This window comes from Schistocerca cancellata, chromosome 12 (assembly GCF_023864275.1).
Source record: "Schistocerca cancellata isolate TAMUIC-IGC-003103 chromosome 12, iqSchCanc2.1, whole genome shotgun sequence".
NCBI lineage: Eukaryota > Metazoa > Arthropoda > Insecta > Orthoptera > Acrididae > Schistocerca > Schistocerca cancellata.
The window spans coordinates 13898648-13918452 of NC_064637.1; the positions used below are offsets into that span (position 1 = coordinate 13898648).

The following is a 19805-nucleotide window of genomic DNA, read 5'->3' on the forward strand; positions in this document are numbered from 1 at the left end:
CAGATAAGTGGCACTAGGTGGGAATGCAAGTAAGCCAGCAAGCGTACCGGGACAGTACGCGCAATTTCAATAAGTAGTGCCTAGTAAGCTGGAGATCCCGGGTTCGAATCCACGTCCACACACATTTTGACTCGTTACTGCCGATTCTGCAATAAAGTCCCGATGCAGCTGACAGCAATATTTCCTTCCTTTTCCTTTCCTTTCCTTTCTCCTCCCCACCTTCAATTTATGCTAAATGATAACTGACTCGTTATTGACATTTGGTACAATCACATTCCAGGTCAAAAGTAGTGTGTACTGTTATCCTGCAGTTCAACAAGTTCATTAAAAAAGAACTGTTATTTGGAAGTAACAGATCACAGTCCAAAAAATGTAAAACTAAATTAGATATGCACAATAAAAATAACCCGCATTCTACGGACCGACAGTTTATCGAGACAAAACGTGGATTCTCAAAAGATTCCCGTTTTAATAAATTCCGACACTATGTGAGAAACAGTGTCTGACGAGGGTGCCGAGCAGTGTTTACCTGCAGAGCGCGCAGGCTGGCAGTCACTCGCACCTGACACTGTTGCACTGTTCATCCTGCTCCCCGTGGCAGCCTGCACCCCCTGCAATCTCAGCCTGCTCACCGGTGTCACGCTTCAGTACTCCTCTACAGTTTTTACCTCTCACCCATCCCTACCGTACTAAACTGGCAATTCTTAGACTAATCGGGAAGTGTCCTGTCGACCTACTGACAAATTAGCGAAGCTGTGCGACGAAATTCTTTTCTCCCCAATTCGATTAAGTGTGTCTGCGTCAGATGTTCGAAGTACTCGTCCGATACTTGAAATTCTTCTGCAGAGCCACATTTCGAAACCCACGGGACTCTCTTTGCCGATGTTTCATTTACGTACCGGACTACATGCGAGGAAAATCCTTTCGTAAAATATTCCGTAAACACAAATTTATATTCGATGTCGACAAATTATTCTTTTTCGGAAAAGCTTTTTTTACTATTACCGGCCCACTTTGCTTCTGCCAATGTCAGATTCTTTGCTGCGCAAGCAGCTGATCTCACGAACTCCTTTTAGTCTCTCTTTTCCGAATCTGGTTACCTCAGTATCGCCCAATTTAATTCGACTATGTTTCGTCACTTTTGTCAAGCGACTGCCTGCCAGTTCAGTATTTTGAGCATCTCTGTGACACTCCCACGGGTAAAACAAACTGTGACCGTCTGTGTTGTTGTTCTCCGTGTACATTCAGTATCCTCTATTAGTTCTGTTTGCTATGGGCCCGACACACTTTCAGCAGTAATCTGCACAGTTATGACGTCGGTTGGTTGACTGGGTGGTTGGATGGAGAAGGGACCAAACTACACGGTCATCAGTCCCTCCGACCACAGATTAACTAAAACCGATAAAATCCCACATTATAAGAGGGAACTGCAACGTACATAAAATGATAAACTAATGACAGGGAAGGAAGGAGAAGGGCGGAAGAAGAGGTGAAGGAAAGAGAGTGACTAATGACAGGGGCGGGGAGGAAGAAGCACAGGAGACAAGAGAGACGCTCAAGACATAACAGACCCCATAAGGAAAGGATTGGGAAGGCAGAGGCCAGAGTAGAACCACCAAACCCAGTTGAAGCCAATCCAGTCGGGGCAAAGGGGGGAGCAAGAGGGCCCGCCATCCCCTCCACTCACCGATAAGGTGGAAGGTCCCTCCCTTAAATAAAGCAATAAAAACCCCCGTCACAAATAAAACATAAAATGAGATCTGCCGCTGAGGCACCGTCAGCCGACACCAGGGGTAGCGAGTCTGGAAAGCTAAGAGTCCGTCGTAGGGTGGCTAAGTTGGGGCAGTCCGATAAGATGTGAGCCACAGTCAACATCGATCCACGACGACAGAGAGCGGGGTCCTCACGACGGAGGAGATAACTGTCAGTCAAAAAAGTATGGCCGATGCGGAGCCAGCTTAGGATGACAGAGGCCTTACGAGAGGAGGACTGCTGTGGAGTTCTAGAATCATTACTTGCCCTGAGCTCGTTCAGTGGAGAGTGATCCATTCTGCATCCCAAAGGCCCAAAACTTGACGACCTAACGCCGAGCGGAGGCCTATTTCCGGAATGCCAATTGCAAGAGGTGACCTGGTAGTAGCTAATTTAGCCAGTCGAACAGCAAGTTCATTGCCAGGAATCCCAAAACGGCATGGGGTCCAAATGAAAACCACCGAGCATCCACGATGACAGAGGAGAGAAAGGAAGTCCTGCATAGCGATGACCTGGGTGGCGAGGGAAGCACTGGCCGCTCAATGAGTCACTACAGATAGTGAATGATAGTACTAAGAAGGGGCAGATACGGTCCAGTGCACGCAAGATGGCTACCAATTCTGCAGTAAAAACACAACAGCAATCTGGCAAGTAACGAAGTTCCGTGTGTCGTGCATAGGTGTAAACAAAACCAGTGCGGCCAGCAACCGTGGAGCCATCAGTATAGATCACTTCTGAACTGAGGAGACAGGACAACTGGTGGCGAAGAGCCATCGGAGGGACAGAATCCTTTGAATCAATTGAGAGATTGAGACAGAGCTGCGACAAGAGATGCACCACGGAGGGGTACGTGCGTGAGCAGAGAAGAGAGACAGTAAAGGCAAGTGCTGGAGCTCAGAAAAGAGCGACTGAATGCGGACAGCCACGGTAAGCCCACATCGTGGCCGCCGCTGTGGCAGGGTGATCTCCGTGTCTGTATAAAGGAGACCATAATTAGGGTGCTTTGGGGTGCAGCGAATGTGGAGCACGTAAGATATCAGCTGTTGCTGGCGCAAAACTCGCAGTGGTGGAATCCCCGCCTCTGCGAGAAGGCTACATATGGAGCTAGTCCAGAAGGCACCAGTTGGAAGTCTGACCCCAGACTGGTGGATGGGGTGTAGTATCAGCAGTGTCAAAGGCGACGCAGAACCACAGACAGGACTTCCGTAGTCTAAACGAGACTGGATCAACGCTTGATACAATCACAGAACAGAGAGGTCTGCACCCCAGGTGGTATTGCACAGACACCTAAGAACACTGAGATGGGACCAGCACGTCTCTTCAGCTGGCAAAGATGAGGGAGCCGTGTCAACCGCGCGTCGAAGACCGGACCCAAGAAGCGATGGGTGTCCACCACCTCGAGGGGATGGCCATCGAGGCAGAGTTCCGGACGGGGACGGACTGTACGGCAATGGCAGAAATGCGCGACACACGTCTTGGCCACCGAAAACTGAAAGCCACGGGACAGAGACTACGAGTGTGCCCGACAGATTGCCCCCTGTAGACGACATTCTGCAGCGCCCATTACGGATGAGGAGAGGTAGATACAAAAACAGTCAGCATACAGAGAGGGGGATACTGCCGGCCCAACAGCGGTCGCCAGGCCATTAATGGCTACGAGGAAGAGAGGGACGCTCAGCACGAAACCCTGTGGAACCCCATTTTCTTGCCGATGGGGAGAGCTGTAGGAGGAGCCAAATTGGACCCGAAAAGAGCGACAAGAAAGGAAGTTACGGATAAAAATGGGAAGAGCGCCACGAAGGCCCCATTAGTGAAGGGTGGTGAGGATATGGTGGTGTCAGGTGGTGTTATAGGCTTTATGCAGATCCGAGAAGACTGCAAGGAGGTGTTGCCGGCAAAAGCCGACTCGAGTTGGACCAAGTTATCCACCGTAGAGCAGCCACAGCGAAAACCACCTCGAGTCGATGACAAAAGGTCACGGGATTCAAGGCTCCAAAACAGCCGCCGACTCACCGTGTGTTCGAGGAGCTTGCAGAGGGTGTTAGTAAGGCTAATTGGACAGTAGCTATCCACCTGAAGAGGTGGCTTCCCTGGCTTCAAAACTGGAACAACAATACTTTCCTGTCACTGGGTAGGAAAGACTCCATCACTCCACAGACGGTTGAAGAGGGTCAGTATACGATGGTGGCCAGCCACTGATAAGTGTTGGAGCATTTGGTTACGTATCCCATCCGGTCCAGGAGCCGTGTCGCGACAAAGAGAGAGGGCGCTGGCGAATTCCTACTCGCTGAAAGGGGCATTATATGGCTCCGAACAGCGAGAAACAAAAGACACAGGTAGTCGTTATGAGTGCTCTTTCAGAAGAAGGAATGTGGGCGCATACTGAGCCGATGCCGAAGCTTGAGCAAAGTGTTGAGCGAAATTTTCTGCTACAAAGTCCGGATTAGTAACATCGTGCACAGAAATGCCTGCATCCCTGGTGGGAGGAAGGTGGCCAAAATTTCGCCTGAGTTTTGCACAGACTTGTGAAGAGGGGTGTGTGTGGTCCTATGGTGAAAAATACACTTTTGTTGTAAAAATATCAGTCCTCTGAATGGTTTTATATACATTTACGCTGCATATTTTAATATTACAATATGCTGCATTTTTTTTGTATACGTACTGTGGAAGTATTGATTCGAAACAGCACATTACTTTCTAAAGCACTGAAATCGAGACTGAAGTGTGCTTTTGTAAGCCAATCATAGCTCGTGTCACGTGATTTTGCCAGCCAATGAATTGAGAGCACAGAACACGTGACGTCAGCCAATAGCAACATCACTGTTAAGTACTGTGAACACACAAACAGGAAAATTTAATGGTTTAAATTAATGTAAACAGTGTAGCTCAAAAAGGCTAAGCTTTCACACATAATATTGGTCTTTTTTGCTCGTGTTACACTTTACGATACAGCACACGAATGTGCTAGTAACATTTTAAATAATGATATTAATGACTAGTCATCTGCGCTTGAAGTTCTTCTAAGTGGCTAGACTTCAGCGTTGCCCGCGAAAGGCAAAGGTCCCGAGTTCGAGTCTCGGCCCGGCACACAATTTTAATCTGCCAGGAAGTTTTGTACCTACTTCTTTGACATCACATTCATTGGCTTGCCCACGAAAGGCAAAGGTCCCGGGTTAGAGTCTGCCCGGCACACAGTTTTAATCTGCCAGGAAGTTTCATATCAGCACACACTTCGCTGTAGAGTGAAAATTTCATTCTAAATAGCTACAATTTTTTTCACAGCACACATTTTACGCATATCAGATTACCACGAGTGATTTACGTGTAGTATTTTAGGGGTGACACAGCTCAGTGCGGACTGGCGGTATCGGCTGATTTGATATTACTTTGAGAAGTGCTTCGGCACAATGAAAGGACGTGCCCACGTCATCGGTTTCAAAATGGGACAACTAAAGGATTCGGAATACGAATTGCCAGAACAGCTACCACATTCACAACATTTGTACTTTCTGCTTCACTCTATTCCCGCACTGAGACAATCTGTCACCCAGAAGAGGAGGTTATGGCAGGTGTAGACACTTACCCCAGGGCGGGATGCGCGTGCTCTTGTGCTGCAGGTACTTGGAGCGGTACTTGGCGAGCTTGCGCTGCGTGCGCTGCTGCTCGGCCGTCGCCTGCGTCTGCTTCTCCTGCTCCAGGTGGCGCTGCTGCGTGCGCAGCTGCAGGGCCAGCCAATTCCTGCGCCGCCGCCTGCCACACCCCAAACTCGAGTTACACTTGGCGTATCAAATCTTTAAGATGAATCCAGCCTTTGACAACCGCCGATATTTTGCCACGTGAACACCGCACTGTTTTCGAGGCACAGGTGTGACGAGAGCACGCAGTGCCAGACAATTTAAACCTCGGGGCGGGACCGTGCTGACCGAGAACACCGATGCTGTGTACACGGAAAGACGGTACGTGCACTGCATGCCATCGGTCCTTCCGCACAAACGGAGACAACTGACGTCTGAAGTAATCGAATATTTATTACCGAGAGGAGAGCGCGTAGCATTTACTCCATCCCTGCATCCGATACGTCTTTCACTGTAACCCTTCTGTCGAGAGGTGACTTCGAGATCTGCTAACTCGGCTGACGAACTTTTAGGGCGTGGGCGTTACCGGAGAGTTAGCCGAGTTAGCGCAGGTCCGAGTTACCTCACGACAGAATGGTTACGGTGAAAGAAGTGAGACACGTCGCCCTATCGGCAGACTGCGAATCTACAGAGTGACGGTAATAGCTTGACGGCACCTGAGCTAACGATCATTTTATATACAGAGAGAGACAGTCGACAATGTCTTCGGTGCAGGTGCGTACCGTGGGTAGACCGTGCAGCTGCAGTGGACACCGTGTCAGGAGTCAAAGCTGCTCACTCACCCGATGTTAATTATTATTTAAATGATTAATGGAAAATCTCATATAAAGATGTGAAACAAATACTAGCAAAGAGATAGAGGGGCTGGCCAGTACTTACCTCAGCTCAGTACAGCCAATAAACAACACAAAACAGAACAGAAAATTTACATTCCTAGCTTTCGGAACTTTGTTCCTTCATCAGGGAGGAGAGAGGGTAAAAAAAGGGAAGAAAGGAAAGGGTATTCAGGTTATGAAGCAACCCAGGTTATGAAGCAACAGGGAAAGGTTGCTTCATAACCTGGGTTGTGAGTAACTGAATCCACTTTCCCTTCTTCCCTTTTTTCCCCTCTCTCCTACCTGATGAAGGAACAAAGTTCCGAAAGCTAGGAATGTAAATTTTCTCTTCTGTTTTGCGTTATCTATCGGCTGTACTGAGCTGAGGTAACTACTGGCCAGCCCCTCTGTCTCTTTGTTAATTATTATTTCACTATTGGTAATGTTAAGTGTCTGTTATCTTATTGTGTGGCAGCGCGAGTTATTTACTGTGTGTGTCGTCCTTCTGCACACTCAAATGTATCCCTACCTAAAGACAGGTTTAAATTTCTTCACACTGTGCCACAGCAATGGCAGGGTGTTCACTTGTCAAAATACTGGCTGTCGTCAAAGATATTATGTGGCTGCATTCCCCAAAGTTGTCTGAATACTTCCAGGTACATCACCAGTCACTATTAACTTCAAATAACAATTGTCCAACTGAATATGGACACCTGTAATATTTTGTTAACACTAACCATGGTGATCAACATTTACAGCTGTCAATTTTTTTTTTACTTATTGCAATATTGTACTTCAATTTTGAACATTACTCATTTTCAAGCAATCCATTGAACAGTCATACACTGTAACCGCCACAATTAACAATTGCACGTTGTAGCCTGTAGCCATTTCTCTCGGCAAACTACTTGCTGGAGGGAGAGAGGGAGAGGGAGAGGGAGAGGGAGAGAGTAAAAGAGGCTATGTTACTTTTGAACTGTATTTCAAAGATATTTAAAAGAGTAGTCTAATGACATAATGACTGTATGACTGTAAGGGTCTGCAGTAAAACTCAAGATGAGACTAGCCCTCCCCAGTACATGGGTTAAATCACCATTATGTTCACAATATCTTATTCTGGAGTGAATTAAAACAAACTGTTATCTCATAACTCATTTACTGTTACAATGATGCCTTTGTATAACGCTCTAGATAAATGTTATATGAATGAAAAACAGCTAAACATAAAGAATGGTCTTGCACGTAAACTATATGATTATCAACAATGATGTTAATATTATATTACATTGATAATAATAACAATAACATTGAAATAACACAATAATATAATAAAATGTTCCAATTCCAAGCAAGTAAGGTGATGACGGGAGTGGACACTACCAAAACATAAGTCTAATAAGTTGTGATTGCAAAACACCCACACAAGTTATTTACTGAAGAATGGAAAAGATTTGTTAGAAGCTGACCACGTGGAAGATCAGTTTTAAACTTTACTAGCTTTCTGAAGAAATCTTCTAACAAGGCAGACACGTAGCAAGACAGACTCTCACCTCTACTTTTCAACTCTGAACTCTGGAAATTCTTTCACGAGTGCCAAAAAGAAATGAGTATAAAAGGAATCGAGAATGGAATCGGGTTCGGCTACAGAAAATCAAAATTGACAGTGGACTGCCTAAGTTTTGCAGTTGTCTTTACCGATTTGCTAGACACAGCTAGAGTACAGATCGACAGAATGCAGATACGAGCCGGTAAGGCAGGATTCCAACCACAAATTTATAACAAATCTCAAGTTAGCATCCACAGCACTATAGGCAGGAGAAGTAGAAACCAAATGGAACCTCGTGACCAATGTGGACAACCTACGAAGTAAATTGTGGGTCCTCATTTGCATATGAGGGCAGTAAAGCCTCAGGGGGCAGTGATGACAAAACTGACTTTGCCCTGAGAGTTCTAATCAAAGAACCGTGGCTCACTAACGAGTGAAATGAGTTGAGTGTTATTTTAATCCCTATACTGTATGCTGAGTTGAAGCATGTGTCAATTCATAGCTACAGAAACAACTGTGAGTTGTTTATATATTTCTGCTGTAATTTGTATGAAGCTCAGTGTCCCCACCGACATCATTCCAGCTATACACTGCGGAAACAGCAGCGGTAAGAGTTAACGTGTAGTCGGATACAAATAAGCCAAAGCTTTGCCACAGTGGTAACATCGGTCCCCACTGAATTACCAAAGTTAGGTGGTGTCGGGCTCAGCTAGCACTCGTACGGGCTACAGTACGAGTTTGCCGAGCAACGTCGGGCAGTGGGGTGCACTCGCCCCCGTGTGAGTGTGGCTAAAGAGCTACTCGATTGAGAAGTAGTGGCTCCGGTCACGAAAACTGAGATCTGGCCGGGAGAGCAGTGTGCTGACCACACGTCCTCCATTCCCACATCTAGTGATGCCTATCAGCTGAGGATGATGCAGCAATTTGTCAGTATAGAGCAAGTCAGTAAATTTAAATATCTTGGAGAAACTGTACAGGAGACTGGACCAGAAAAATTTGCTATATACATAAGACTTAACAAACTGGAAAGAGCATACAGTTAGACAAAATAATGTCTAAAATAAGAAATGTATGTCTACAAAAACAAATCTAAAATGCTATGCCACAGTGGTAAGAGCAAAATGTTTACACACAAGTGAATGCTTAAAGCTGAACTATAAGCCGGAGAGAACAGAGGTACTCAGAAGATGGATTATTAGAGAAATAATCAATACAATACAAACTACAGATGGGTTGAAAATGAGACGTAATGAGGAGACTTACAAAAATATGGAGAAAACAAACGAAGTAATGGATAAGTGAAGTTTAATCTTCTTTCAACACCATTACTGAATGAATAGGGACAGATTAATGAAAGATATATTTCTGCATTTCTGGAAAATGAAATCAGTAATAGCATAGATAAAAAAAATAAGAAAATAACTAGAAGAAACAACAGTGAAGATTTGGAAAGAACAGAAACCAACCTTCCTGAGAATAAAATATGAAATTTGGAGGGCTTTTGAGGCAGAAAAAATAAGAAATCGGGTACAATCAAATAACGGAAACTCCAGGTCGGAATATAAGGAAAGGAACAGACTGCTACTCGCCATAAAAATGACACATCTAGTTCTAGATGGGCACACACAAAGACTGTTACACACTTTTACATTAAAAATGAAGAAATTCCTTCAGCTGCATTTAAGGTGTCAATTTTATTTTGGCAACTAGTTTCAACATTGTAACAATGTCATCTTCACACCCATACACTTGTCGATGTCAACTGTGTGCGGCTGATACTAGAAGTCAGTGGTGAGATACGGACTTGCTCCGTGTGGAGGGTGGTTAGTAACTAGTATGAAGTTTAGACCGGTAGTTCAAAGATACACAGTTCCAAAAGGAGCACGTATGTATCTCATCACTGACTTCTAGTATCAGCCGCACGCAGTTGATGTCGACAAGTGTACGGGCCTGAAGATGACATTGTTACAAAGTTGAAACTAGTTGCCAAAATAAAACCGGCACCTTAAATGCAGTTGGAGGAATTTCTTTATTTTTAATATAAATTTATAGCAGCTGAGATCCCACTGACCTCCATTTCAACTATCGATGTACGAAGATGTTACACACTTAGCTTTCAGCCAAAGCCTTCTACTGAAAGGCAAACACACAGACATTCGTACACACAAGCAAGCATACCTCGAGCACACACAACTAATATCTCCGACAGCTCGGAGCGAAACGCCGAGGCTCTGGCCGAAACCTAAATGCCCGACACGCGTTACAAAATCGGGAACGAGGACAGAAGAATCGAAGACAGCGAAACGAACAGCTAAAATTCGGCAGGACCTAGCCCGGCTACCTCACTCACCTCATCAACATCTTGTCAGTGTGCATCTTGCAGTGGGCGTAGAACGGGTCTGCCTGGTCGACCTCTTCGGAATGTGCTTCTGACAGCAGACCTTCTCTCTGGGCGCTGCGGAAAGACATCGCCGAGATCCGATAACACAAAACCGTATGAGGAATGCTGTACTACTGCACTTGATACTGAAAGAGTCAAAACACATTACAAGTATGAAATTTTAATGTTTTATTTAATTATTTATGTCACAGGTAACAGTACAACCGTCACACTATCGCCAAAATTGTTGTTACTTAGATATATAACCACTGAACAAGTGGTAACTGTTGTTCAATTTGTATATATTCAACAACAGCCATTAACCTTTTCACTGCAATGCCAAGAAAGCTGATGCAAAACCCATGTCTGACACCAGAAAGCATAGCAGACGAAATTGAAAAGTGAACCTGAATATGTACAGGAGAAGCATCCAATATGTAGCAGTTGCCACCACTATATACCGGGTGATCAAAAAGTCAGTATATATTTGAAAACTTAATAAAGCAATTTGTATCTCTCTATCTACACTATTCCGTGATTTATTCAGTTTTCAAATTTATACTGACATTTTGATCACCCGGTATACGGGAGTAGCAGTGAAAGGGTTAAAGGCCACATTAATGTAATGATTACACATTACTTTGGAGCCCAAACACTTTCCATTCTCGTGTACCTTCCTTTCTTCCACTGTCCACCATTTATTGTCCGATCATTGCGGAAGCCTTTCGCACGAGTCTGTTCGTCCACCCTAAGCAGACCATCACAGAAGTCTAGTCTCGTTTCTCTGAGGGACTCAATCGACCTTGCATTTTTCCCAGTACAGTTCTTCTCGTCCTCGTAATTTATATCATCTACACACAAACTTTATGCTGAGGAGGGTCTGTCTTTCACATTTCTCGGCTTCTCTCAGACCTGAAAAGCCTGTCTCTATGTGGGTTCACCGAGGTACAGGTACTACATTTTCTTAACAAGATTCAGTCTACCTCACCTCAGACTGCTTTTCTGCATCTGTGAACTCCTGTCAGCCACGTGCCGCTATTTGTAGTCGAGATTGAATCCCAGTGACTGCTAAACCCTTTTGTGCTCTTTTGTTTCTCGACTGTTTTTACGATTCTGGAGAGAGAGTCAGCGTCTTCTGCAGTTCGACGACCCCCGCACAGTGTTGCTGACATTACCGAAATCTGATTTTAAATGTATTTTCTGTCAAATTTTTAGTTGAAAGCTACAAACCAGTGCATCTAGTTTTTCCACACCTAGCTTCCTGTAGGGTGCGGAGTAACCGTACGGCTGAGATGTCTATGATATCGGCTATCTCGGTCTGCCACTACCGTACCGTCTCTCTGTATAGTTCCCAGACTGTTTGCTTCAAATGCTAGTAGGAGCAAGTTTCAATGTCTTTGCTTCTGCAAACACGTGTAAATGCTGTAAATATGAAATAAATAGTCTCTGACGGCACTGCAGAATTTGGAGGAATTGAACTTTGTAAAGACAGTTTTCGATCTGTGCAGCTTATTGGACCCTGCAAATACAAATGATCAACTACGGCACAAAACTATATTCTCTCTACCTTTTATGCCACACGTGTCTTCAAAGACTCTGGCAGGTGTCAGTAAGTGACACAAGGCATTTATTCCGAGTTTCAACGGAAGAACAGTGGACTTATCTCGCAATAAAATCTTTGCAGGTTTCTCTTGACATAAAGTAGCAGTGTGACCATGTTTCAGAAAGGCCACTCTTCCTTTCCATCTTACCGCGAAGAGCTATTACATCACAATATGTCTCCTCATACATGTATCAGCAGTGGAAATTTAAATCTCAGAATGGCTGTTCCGTAACACTTTAACCCTTTCATGGGCAAAGTTATTGAGCAGTTATAGGTATATTTATCATACAGAATATAAAATTTGCTCCAACTGTGAAAGTGAGGTCACACAACAAGGTGAGAAGTATTCTTCCCACTGCCCTTCCTTGGAGTTAAATGACAAAAACAACTTTTTCAATATATGTCATATTTATTTGATAAATTTACTTGTTACAATGATTGTTCACAATTACTCGCCATGAAATTTTCTGAAACATGGGTCTATTCAAAGTGGTATTTGACAATATGTACAGAGTGTGCTCTTTTCCGCAGATTTGGTACTACAATGACGGCACGTCTAGTAGGTTTCATCTAAAATGGGTCGATGCTCTCCTACAGCCACATGACGAAACTCTTCAGGTACTTTACCCCTTTTTGCCAGAAAGACAGGTTTTTGTCCACGCCTTTTTGGGATGAGAAGCCAGCGATCAATTGTCTGGACAGATGAATCCTGTATGTGAGCTGATCATGCTGCCCACTTTCTCTTTTACTTATTTTCCACGGGATAAAACTGTTCACTGCAGCAATGCCCACCAGGAAATAAAATATTCTGTGCCACCATTTTACAGAACGTCTGCCAATAGCATACCTTTCTCGTAATTGATCAAACTTATCGACACCACCCATTATTTTGTTGTATTCTGCCACAACTTCAGGACAAGAAATCTCTGTACTAGTACCATCCTCGTTTTTCCTTTTCACTGTGGCTGTTTCTCGTGGGTCATGAATTGAGGACAGGAAAGTGGCTGGACGGTTATCCATCCATTTTACTGCAGAAATGGCTCCTTTTGTTTCAAACTGGAATTCTCCTCGTTCCAATTTTACGTTTTCCTTCATAAATTTGTGTAAATCAAAAGTATTTACCTTATACTATAGCTTTGAGGAAAAAATCACAAAATGTCACGCAAACAGCACTGAAACGCTCCTCTACAGAGCAACACTCAGCTATACAATGCCTCTGCGCGAAGGTACAGCAAAAACAGCGGGAACTTCCGATTGGAAGCAGTACCCTATACTGTTCAGTAGGTGGTAGCACCGTACAGGGGTGGGAACTGTGAATCCCACGGGACTAGGAGCGAGTTCATTGTAGTGGGAAGCATGTTTCCCACGGCTCATGAAAGGGTCAACAGCAGCCCAGATATCTGTTTATGTAGCCGGCAACTCACTTCTTCTGTCCACCACTGTCCTGTGTGATGCAAAATGCTGCCTCTCCCGTCTTACTGCTTCAGAGGTCGCTGCCGAGCTCCGCCAACAGCAAACCCCTCACCTCGATTAACGAGATTTGTCAGAACTCTTCATCTCGATTACCTCCTTAATAATTCTGTACGCGATGTCATTAACTGACCGTAACGTTTGCTTCTCATTAAGCTATGCTCAGCCAGTACAGATTTATTTTTCTGCCAGAGTCTCACACTGCATATACGTTCAGTGTACTGCAGGAAGACACGGCACTACATTTGTCCGATGCAAGATTTCCTCACGTTCTCGAGGAATGCGGGAGACCCCATATTTCGAAGTCCGAGATTATCTTTCACACTGCCCGTAAGGTTCCTTATTTTTGCAGGTGGTCGAAATACTAGTTCGATAACTTTCAGAGAAAGAGCTCAGCCGACTCTCGCAGAAGTTGCTCAGATGTACGGCAAGAATTCAGTCCTGTCTTCTGTTTCATTTTCTTTCTCTTCTTTGCAGTTATTGTCGCATCTGTGTGCTCAGTATCTTCTCAAGTTTTTCACTTCTGTAGCCATTATCTCATTTAGTCCAGATGTTTCAGGCAGTAACTGTGGGTAAACTTTATTTTTTTTTAAACCGTGTACTGCCCACTGGCCAGCTTTCCAGCCACAGCAGTGCTATACGATGTCAGTTACTGGCTGTACAAGGTATACAATCACCTGAAAATAAAACAGCGAAAGCTATTCCGTGGGACAATAAAAATCTTTGTTTTTAAAGAAAAGACATTTAGTGACTGGCTGCAATTTTCACACAACCCATATGCTAGAAGAATAGTACCGACTAGAAATTACGTAGTTTGACAAAATTGCCTACTCTTCCAAACAAATTTATAAGGTTTATCGAGATGCCACTGACGAGCATTTGGCGGCAGCTCACCAGGTGACGTGGAAATACTGGCGGCACATGCCGGCATCGCAACCGATGCAGACGCCGGTGCGGGCGAAGCGGTCGTCCTCGCACAGGCAGCAGGCCCGAGCACCCCACTTGCTGTACGGCATCTCGAACAGCGTCACACTCGACAGCCGGTCCACCTCGCCGAACGCGACCCCGGGCACGTACAGGGCGCACACCAGGTGCACCCACTTCCCGACGTCCGTCTCTTTGAAGATGCCACCTGCAAAACGGGTGCATAAATGACGACTGGACCGGGGTGTATTCGTGGACGAGGCAAAAAAATACCCAGATTTTTCCCGGATTTCCTGGTTAAAATACACTTTCTCCCGGGTGAAAATACACTTTTTCCGTGTTAAGTGACAGTATACCCTTCCTCAGCACTGTATAACTCGTCAATCCTTTTGTGGTGTCGCAACTAGTGCACGATCACCCATCTGTCTATTAAAAGCTTTACTTCAGAATGTATGTGGGCTGCAATGTAAGCCGGTAGAGTCAATAACGGACTAATGTGTCCTGCAGACTGACGTCACGACCACCTGTTGCGGGTGCGCATGTGAAAGCAGTGGAGTAGCGCTGGCAGGCCACTTACATTATGTTGTTGTTGTTGTTGTTGTTGTTGTGGTCTTCAGTCCTGAGACTGGTTTGATGCAGCTCTCCATGCTACTCTATCCTGTGCAAGCTTCTTCATCTACCAGTACCTACTGCAACCTACATCCTTCTGAATCTGCTTAGTGTATTCATCTCTTGGTCTCCCACTACGATTTTTACCCTCCACGCTGCCCTCCAATATTAAATTGGTGATCCCTTGATGCCTCAGAACATGTCCTACCAACCGATCCCTTCTTCTGGTCAAGTTGTGCCACAAACTTCTCTTCTCCCCAATCCTATTCAATACCTCCTCATTAGTTATGTGATCTACCCATCTAATCTTCAGCATTCTTCTGTAGCACCACATTTCGAAAGCTTCTATTCTCCTCTTGCCCAAACTAGTTATCGTCCATGTTTCACTTCCATACATGGCTACACTCCATACAAATACTTTCAGAAATGACTTCCTGACACTTAAATCTATACTCGATGTTAACAAATTTCTCTTCTTCAGAAACGCTTTCCTTGCCATTGCCAGTCTACATTTGATATCCTCTCTACTTCGACCATCATCAGTTATTGTGCTCCCCAAATAGCAAAACTCCTTTACTACTTTAAGTGTCTCATTTCCTAATGTAATTCCCTCAGCATCACCCGACTTAATTCGACTACATTCCATTATCCTCGTTTTGCTTTTGTTGATGTTCATCTTATATCCTCCTTTCAAGACACTGTCCATTCCGTTCAACTGCTCTTCCAGGTCCTTTGCTGTCTCTGACAGAATTACAATGTCATCGGCAAACCTCAAGGTTTTTATTTCTTCTCCAAGGATTTTAATACCTACTCCGAATTTTTCTTTTGTTTTCTTTACTGCTTGCTCAATATACAGATTGAATAACATCGGGGAGAGGCTACAACCCTGTCTCACTCCCTTCCCAACCACTGCTTCCCTTTCATGTCCCTCGACTCTTATAACTGCCATCTGGTTTCTGTACAAATTGTAAATAGCCTTTCGCTCCCTGTATTTTACCCCTGCCAGCTTTAGAATTTGAAAGAGAGTATTCCAGTCAACATTGTCAAAAGCTTTCTCTAAGTCTACAAATGCTAGAAACGTAGGTTTGCCTTTCCTTAATCTTTCTTCTAAGATAAGTCATAGGGTCAGTATTGCCTCACGTGTTCCAGTATTTCTACGGAATCCAAACTGATCTTCCCCGATGTCGGCTTTTTCCATTCGTCTGTAAAGAATTCGTGTTAGTATTTTGCAGCTGTGGCTTATTAAACTGATTGTTCGGTACTTTTCACATCTGTCAACACCTGCTTTCTTTGGGATTGGAATTATTATATTCTTCTTGAAGTCTGAGGGAATTTCGCCTGTTTCATACATCTTGCTCACCAGATGGTAGAGTTTTGTCAGGACTGGCTCTCCCAAGGCCGTAAGTAGTTCCAATGGAATGTTGTCTACTCCGGGGGCCTTGTTTCGACTCAGGTCTTTCAGTGCTCTGTCAAACTCTTCACGCAGTATCGTATCTCCCATTTCATCTTCATCTACATCCTCTTCCATTTCCATAATATTGTCCTCGAGTACATCGCCCTTGTATAGTCCCTCTATATACTCCTTCCACCTTTCTGCTTTCCCTTCTTTGCTTAGAACTGGGTTTCCATCTGAGCTTTTGATGTTCATACAAGTGGTTCTCTTATCTCCAAAGGTCTCTCTAATTTTCCTGTAGGCAGTATCTATCTTACCCCTAGTGAGATAAGCCTCTACATCCTTACATTTGTCCTCTAGCCATCCCTGCTTAGCCATTTTGCACTTCCTGTCGATCTCATTTTTGAGACGTTTGTATTCCTTTTTGCCTGCTTCATTAACTGCATTTTTATATTTTCTCCTTTCATCAATTAAATTCAATATTTCTTCTGTTACCCAAGGATTTCTAAGAGCCCTGGTCTTTTTACCTACTTGATCCTCTGCTGCCTTCACTACTTCATCCCTCAAAGCTACCCATTCTTCTTCTACTGTATTTCTTTCCCCCATTCCTGTCAATTGTTCCCTTATGCTCTCCCTAAAACTCTGTACAACCTCTGGTTCTTTCAGTTTATCCAGGTCCCATCTCCTTACATTCCCACCTTTTTGCAGTTTCTTCAGTTTTAATCTACAGGTCATAGCCAATAGATTGTGGTCAGAGTCCACATCTGCCCCTGGAAATGTCTTACAATTTAAGACCTGGTTCCTAAATCTCTGTCTTACCATTATATAATCTATCTGATACCTTTTAGTATCTCATTACATTATACGAAACTAAAATATTAATAACTAATAAAGGGATAACCTGAGGAACGTCATATTTGATGTACATCCTTCTGTTGTGAAAACAAACAATATGTCAAAGTCTGAGATGAAAAATAGTTCTATTTTGGAAGTTAGAAAAATTCCACAAAAAAAAAAAAAAAAAAAAAAAAAAAAAAAAAAAAAAAAAAAAAAAAAAACAAACAAACAAACAAACAAACAAACAAACAAACAAACAAACAAACAAACAACGTAATTTTTCGACAGTCAAGAATTTAAATAAATACAGTGATGTAATAGTTCACCTTCAGTGACATGTACGATGATCTGATAACACTTTCAGTGTTCATATATAAATTTGGAAAGTTTCTAGTTTCAGAAAACCTCTGTGACTTTTCTATAATACTAATTTCAAGAATTCTAAGTAAATATGTGTATTGTGTGTTGGGTGCGTGTGAATGAAAATGCGTGCGTGAGAGTATGTGGGACGTTCGGCATTATTAAAAATCATTCATGTAATTCTCTACAGGAACTGGTAAGTGTTCCAACTGTGTAACGTGCGAATGAATCCACTAGTGGTTCCCCTACTAGTGAATGTCGGATGTCCAAGTATGTATGCTTATGTATAAGACAGCCAGGACATTCGCGACTACATAATAAATTTCCAGATGTAGAGTAAAGCTTATGGTTCATTTTGTTTTGTTTATTTAATTAGAGAGTTTAGTGTTACTTAATTTGATGACGTCAATGAGCCTAGAGAAGTGGTTGGTGCTCGCTAGATTTTGGCGCGAGCCGCGCCCTTGAAGTGAGCTCTCATTGGTCGTAAGTGCTGACAGCCAATGAGAAGCGAGACGGTTGGCCGCCCAGCGAGGAGATAGAGTTTTGAGTAGTGGGAGAGTGAGAAGGGAGTCGCGAGCTAGCTTTGATTGGAGGCGGTTATGCTGGATGTGACTTTTCGCATTCTGTGTAAGATGAAGTCTTGGGATGACTCCCGCGTTATGGTCCATTGTTAATGGTATCTGGTAGCGACCAGAAACTGTTTATAAAAACTTTAGAGTGTTGTGATAATTCGTTCCGACGAAAATCGCGAGTGAACTTTGAATTATATAGCGTGGCAGTACTGAGTATATTCTTACTGAACATTTTATGGCAAACATAAACTGTAACTAAAGACAACCACTGAATATCATGTGCAGAAGTAATTGGCCGATCATTGACTGTGTTACAAGTAATTGCTTTCGGAATTTGGGAAGGTAAAAGTTCTGGCTGTTTTAGGTTCGGTGATAACTGTGAGCAGAAACTTTAGTAATTTTCGTAAATGTGGGCTGAAGATCTTGCTTAGCGGCAATGAAGATCTACTGAAGGTTTAGATTTGAATTTCATGTTTAAAGTACGAGTGACATCCCCTTTCCGAATCATTTCTTTAAAGTGCACAGACAATTTTCAGCAAATTTTACTTATAGCGGCCTCCAGCGTGTAGCTATGAGGTTACAGCTTCCTCAACACTGCTTTTCTGTGATCTCGTAAGTAGCTGCAGTCAGCAGTTTACGTGCGAAGATCTACCGCTGTAAAGAGGTAGGTGAACAAAAATTATAAAAGAAATTGCATTGCAGCAGCAACGTATATTCTGTCACAATTGGCGCATCACTCGCACGCACATAAAAAATCCGTCGCACTTTGAATGTTTATGGTTTTATATACCGACGTAGAATTTCCCAGCACTTAAGAAAATGAAACTCGGGGGGAAAAACACATTTTGAAAGACCTTTGATGTGCAGCAACATGTACGCAGGTATAAATTTGAATTCCACCAAATACCACATGTCACTTTCCGAAGCACTGAAATCGAGATTGTGATCCGCTTTTGTAAGTCAGTCACAGGTCGTGTCACGTGATCTCGCCAGCTGATGATGGCATAGGACACGTGATGTAGTCAGCCAATAGCCAATAGCAAGATCAAGTAACGCGAACACACAAATAAGAAAAGTTAATGGTTTAAATTAATATACGTAGCATTCACATATAATACTGGTCTCGAAGATTAATAAGCTGGAAGAGAAGCTAAGCTTCCACATATAATGTTGATATTTTTTGCGCATGTTACACTTTAAGATACATCACACAAATGTGCTAGTAAAATTTTTAATAACGACGTCAATGACTGATCTTCTGGGCTCGAAATTCTTCTAAACAGTAGTCCTCAGAGAGTTGATTTTTAAATGAGAGTCAAACGCTTTGTGATTTAAGAAATTCATTGTACATTCTCGCACATAGTTCATTTTGCGTAAAAGGAAATTTGGTTTGAATGTAACGCTTTTCAAACCACCATCCGCAATATTTTCCTGCGACCTGTTAGAAATAGGTTCGTTTCAACAGTTGGAAGAGAGCGCCAGATAATAGGCGTCACCGCGCTTGGGCAGCTACGATGATGCAGGAAGCCCGCATGTTCGTACGTGTAAAACATTAGAAAATCTTACGTCATGTCACAAAAGAAACAAGACATCAGAAAATACTTCAAGAAAATACTTCAAGAGCATCGAAATTTCGTGAACCATACTAAAATGCATAATTCGGCTTAAAATGCACATTCATACATCCAGATTCGTATCTAAATTTTCTTGGAGTACCAGCACTGTATTATCTCATGTTTGGTTCTTTATTACAGCATAATGCCATATGTGCACTTGAAATGCAGCGAACAGTTGAAACTAGCAAATAGTGTGAAATTAAACACTTCGTTTCAAATAAAGCAGAAAAGATTAATGAAAGCCAAATCTCTTTAGCAAACCGACAAAAATAACTTCATTGTTCTCCAAGGCG

The 19805-nt window shown here is 43.3% G+C and overlaps 1 protein-coding gene across 2 annotated transcripts in view; it reads right to left on the reverse strand.

Moving 5' to 3' along the window:
- Positions 1-19805, reverse strand: part of LOC126109401 (PHD finger protein 14) — a 205500-nt gene that overhangs the window by 135666 nt on the left and 50029 nt on the right. For both annotated transcript variants that reach the window (XM_049914432.1, XM_049914431.1), the window contains exons 6-8: positions 14096-14333; positions 10099-10203; positions 5336-5502 (exon numbers count right to left, since the gene is read on the reverse strand). In XM_049914432.1, the coding sequence (XP_049770389.1) occupies positions 5336-5502; positions 10099-10203; positions 14096-14333 (510 nt within the window). The remainder of the gene's footprint in view (positions 1-5335; positions 5503-10098; positions 10204-14095; positions 14334-19805) is intronic.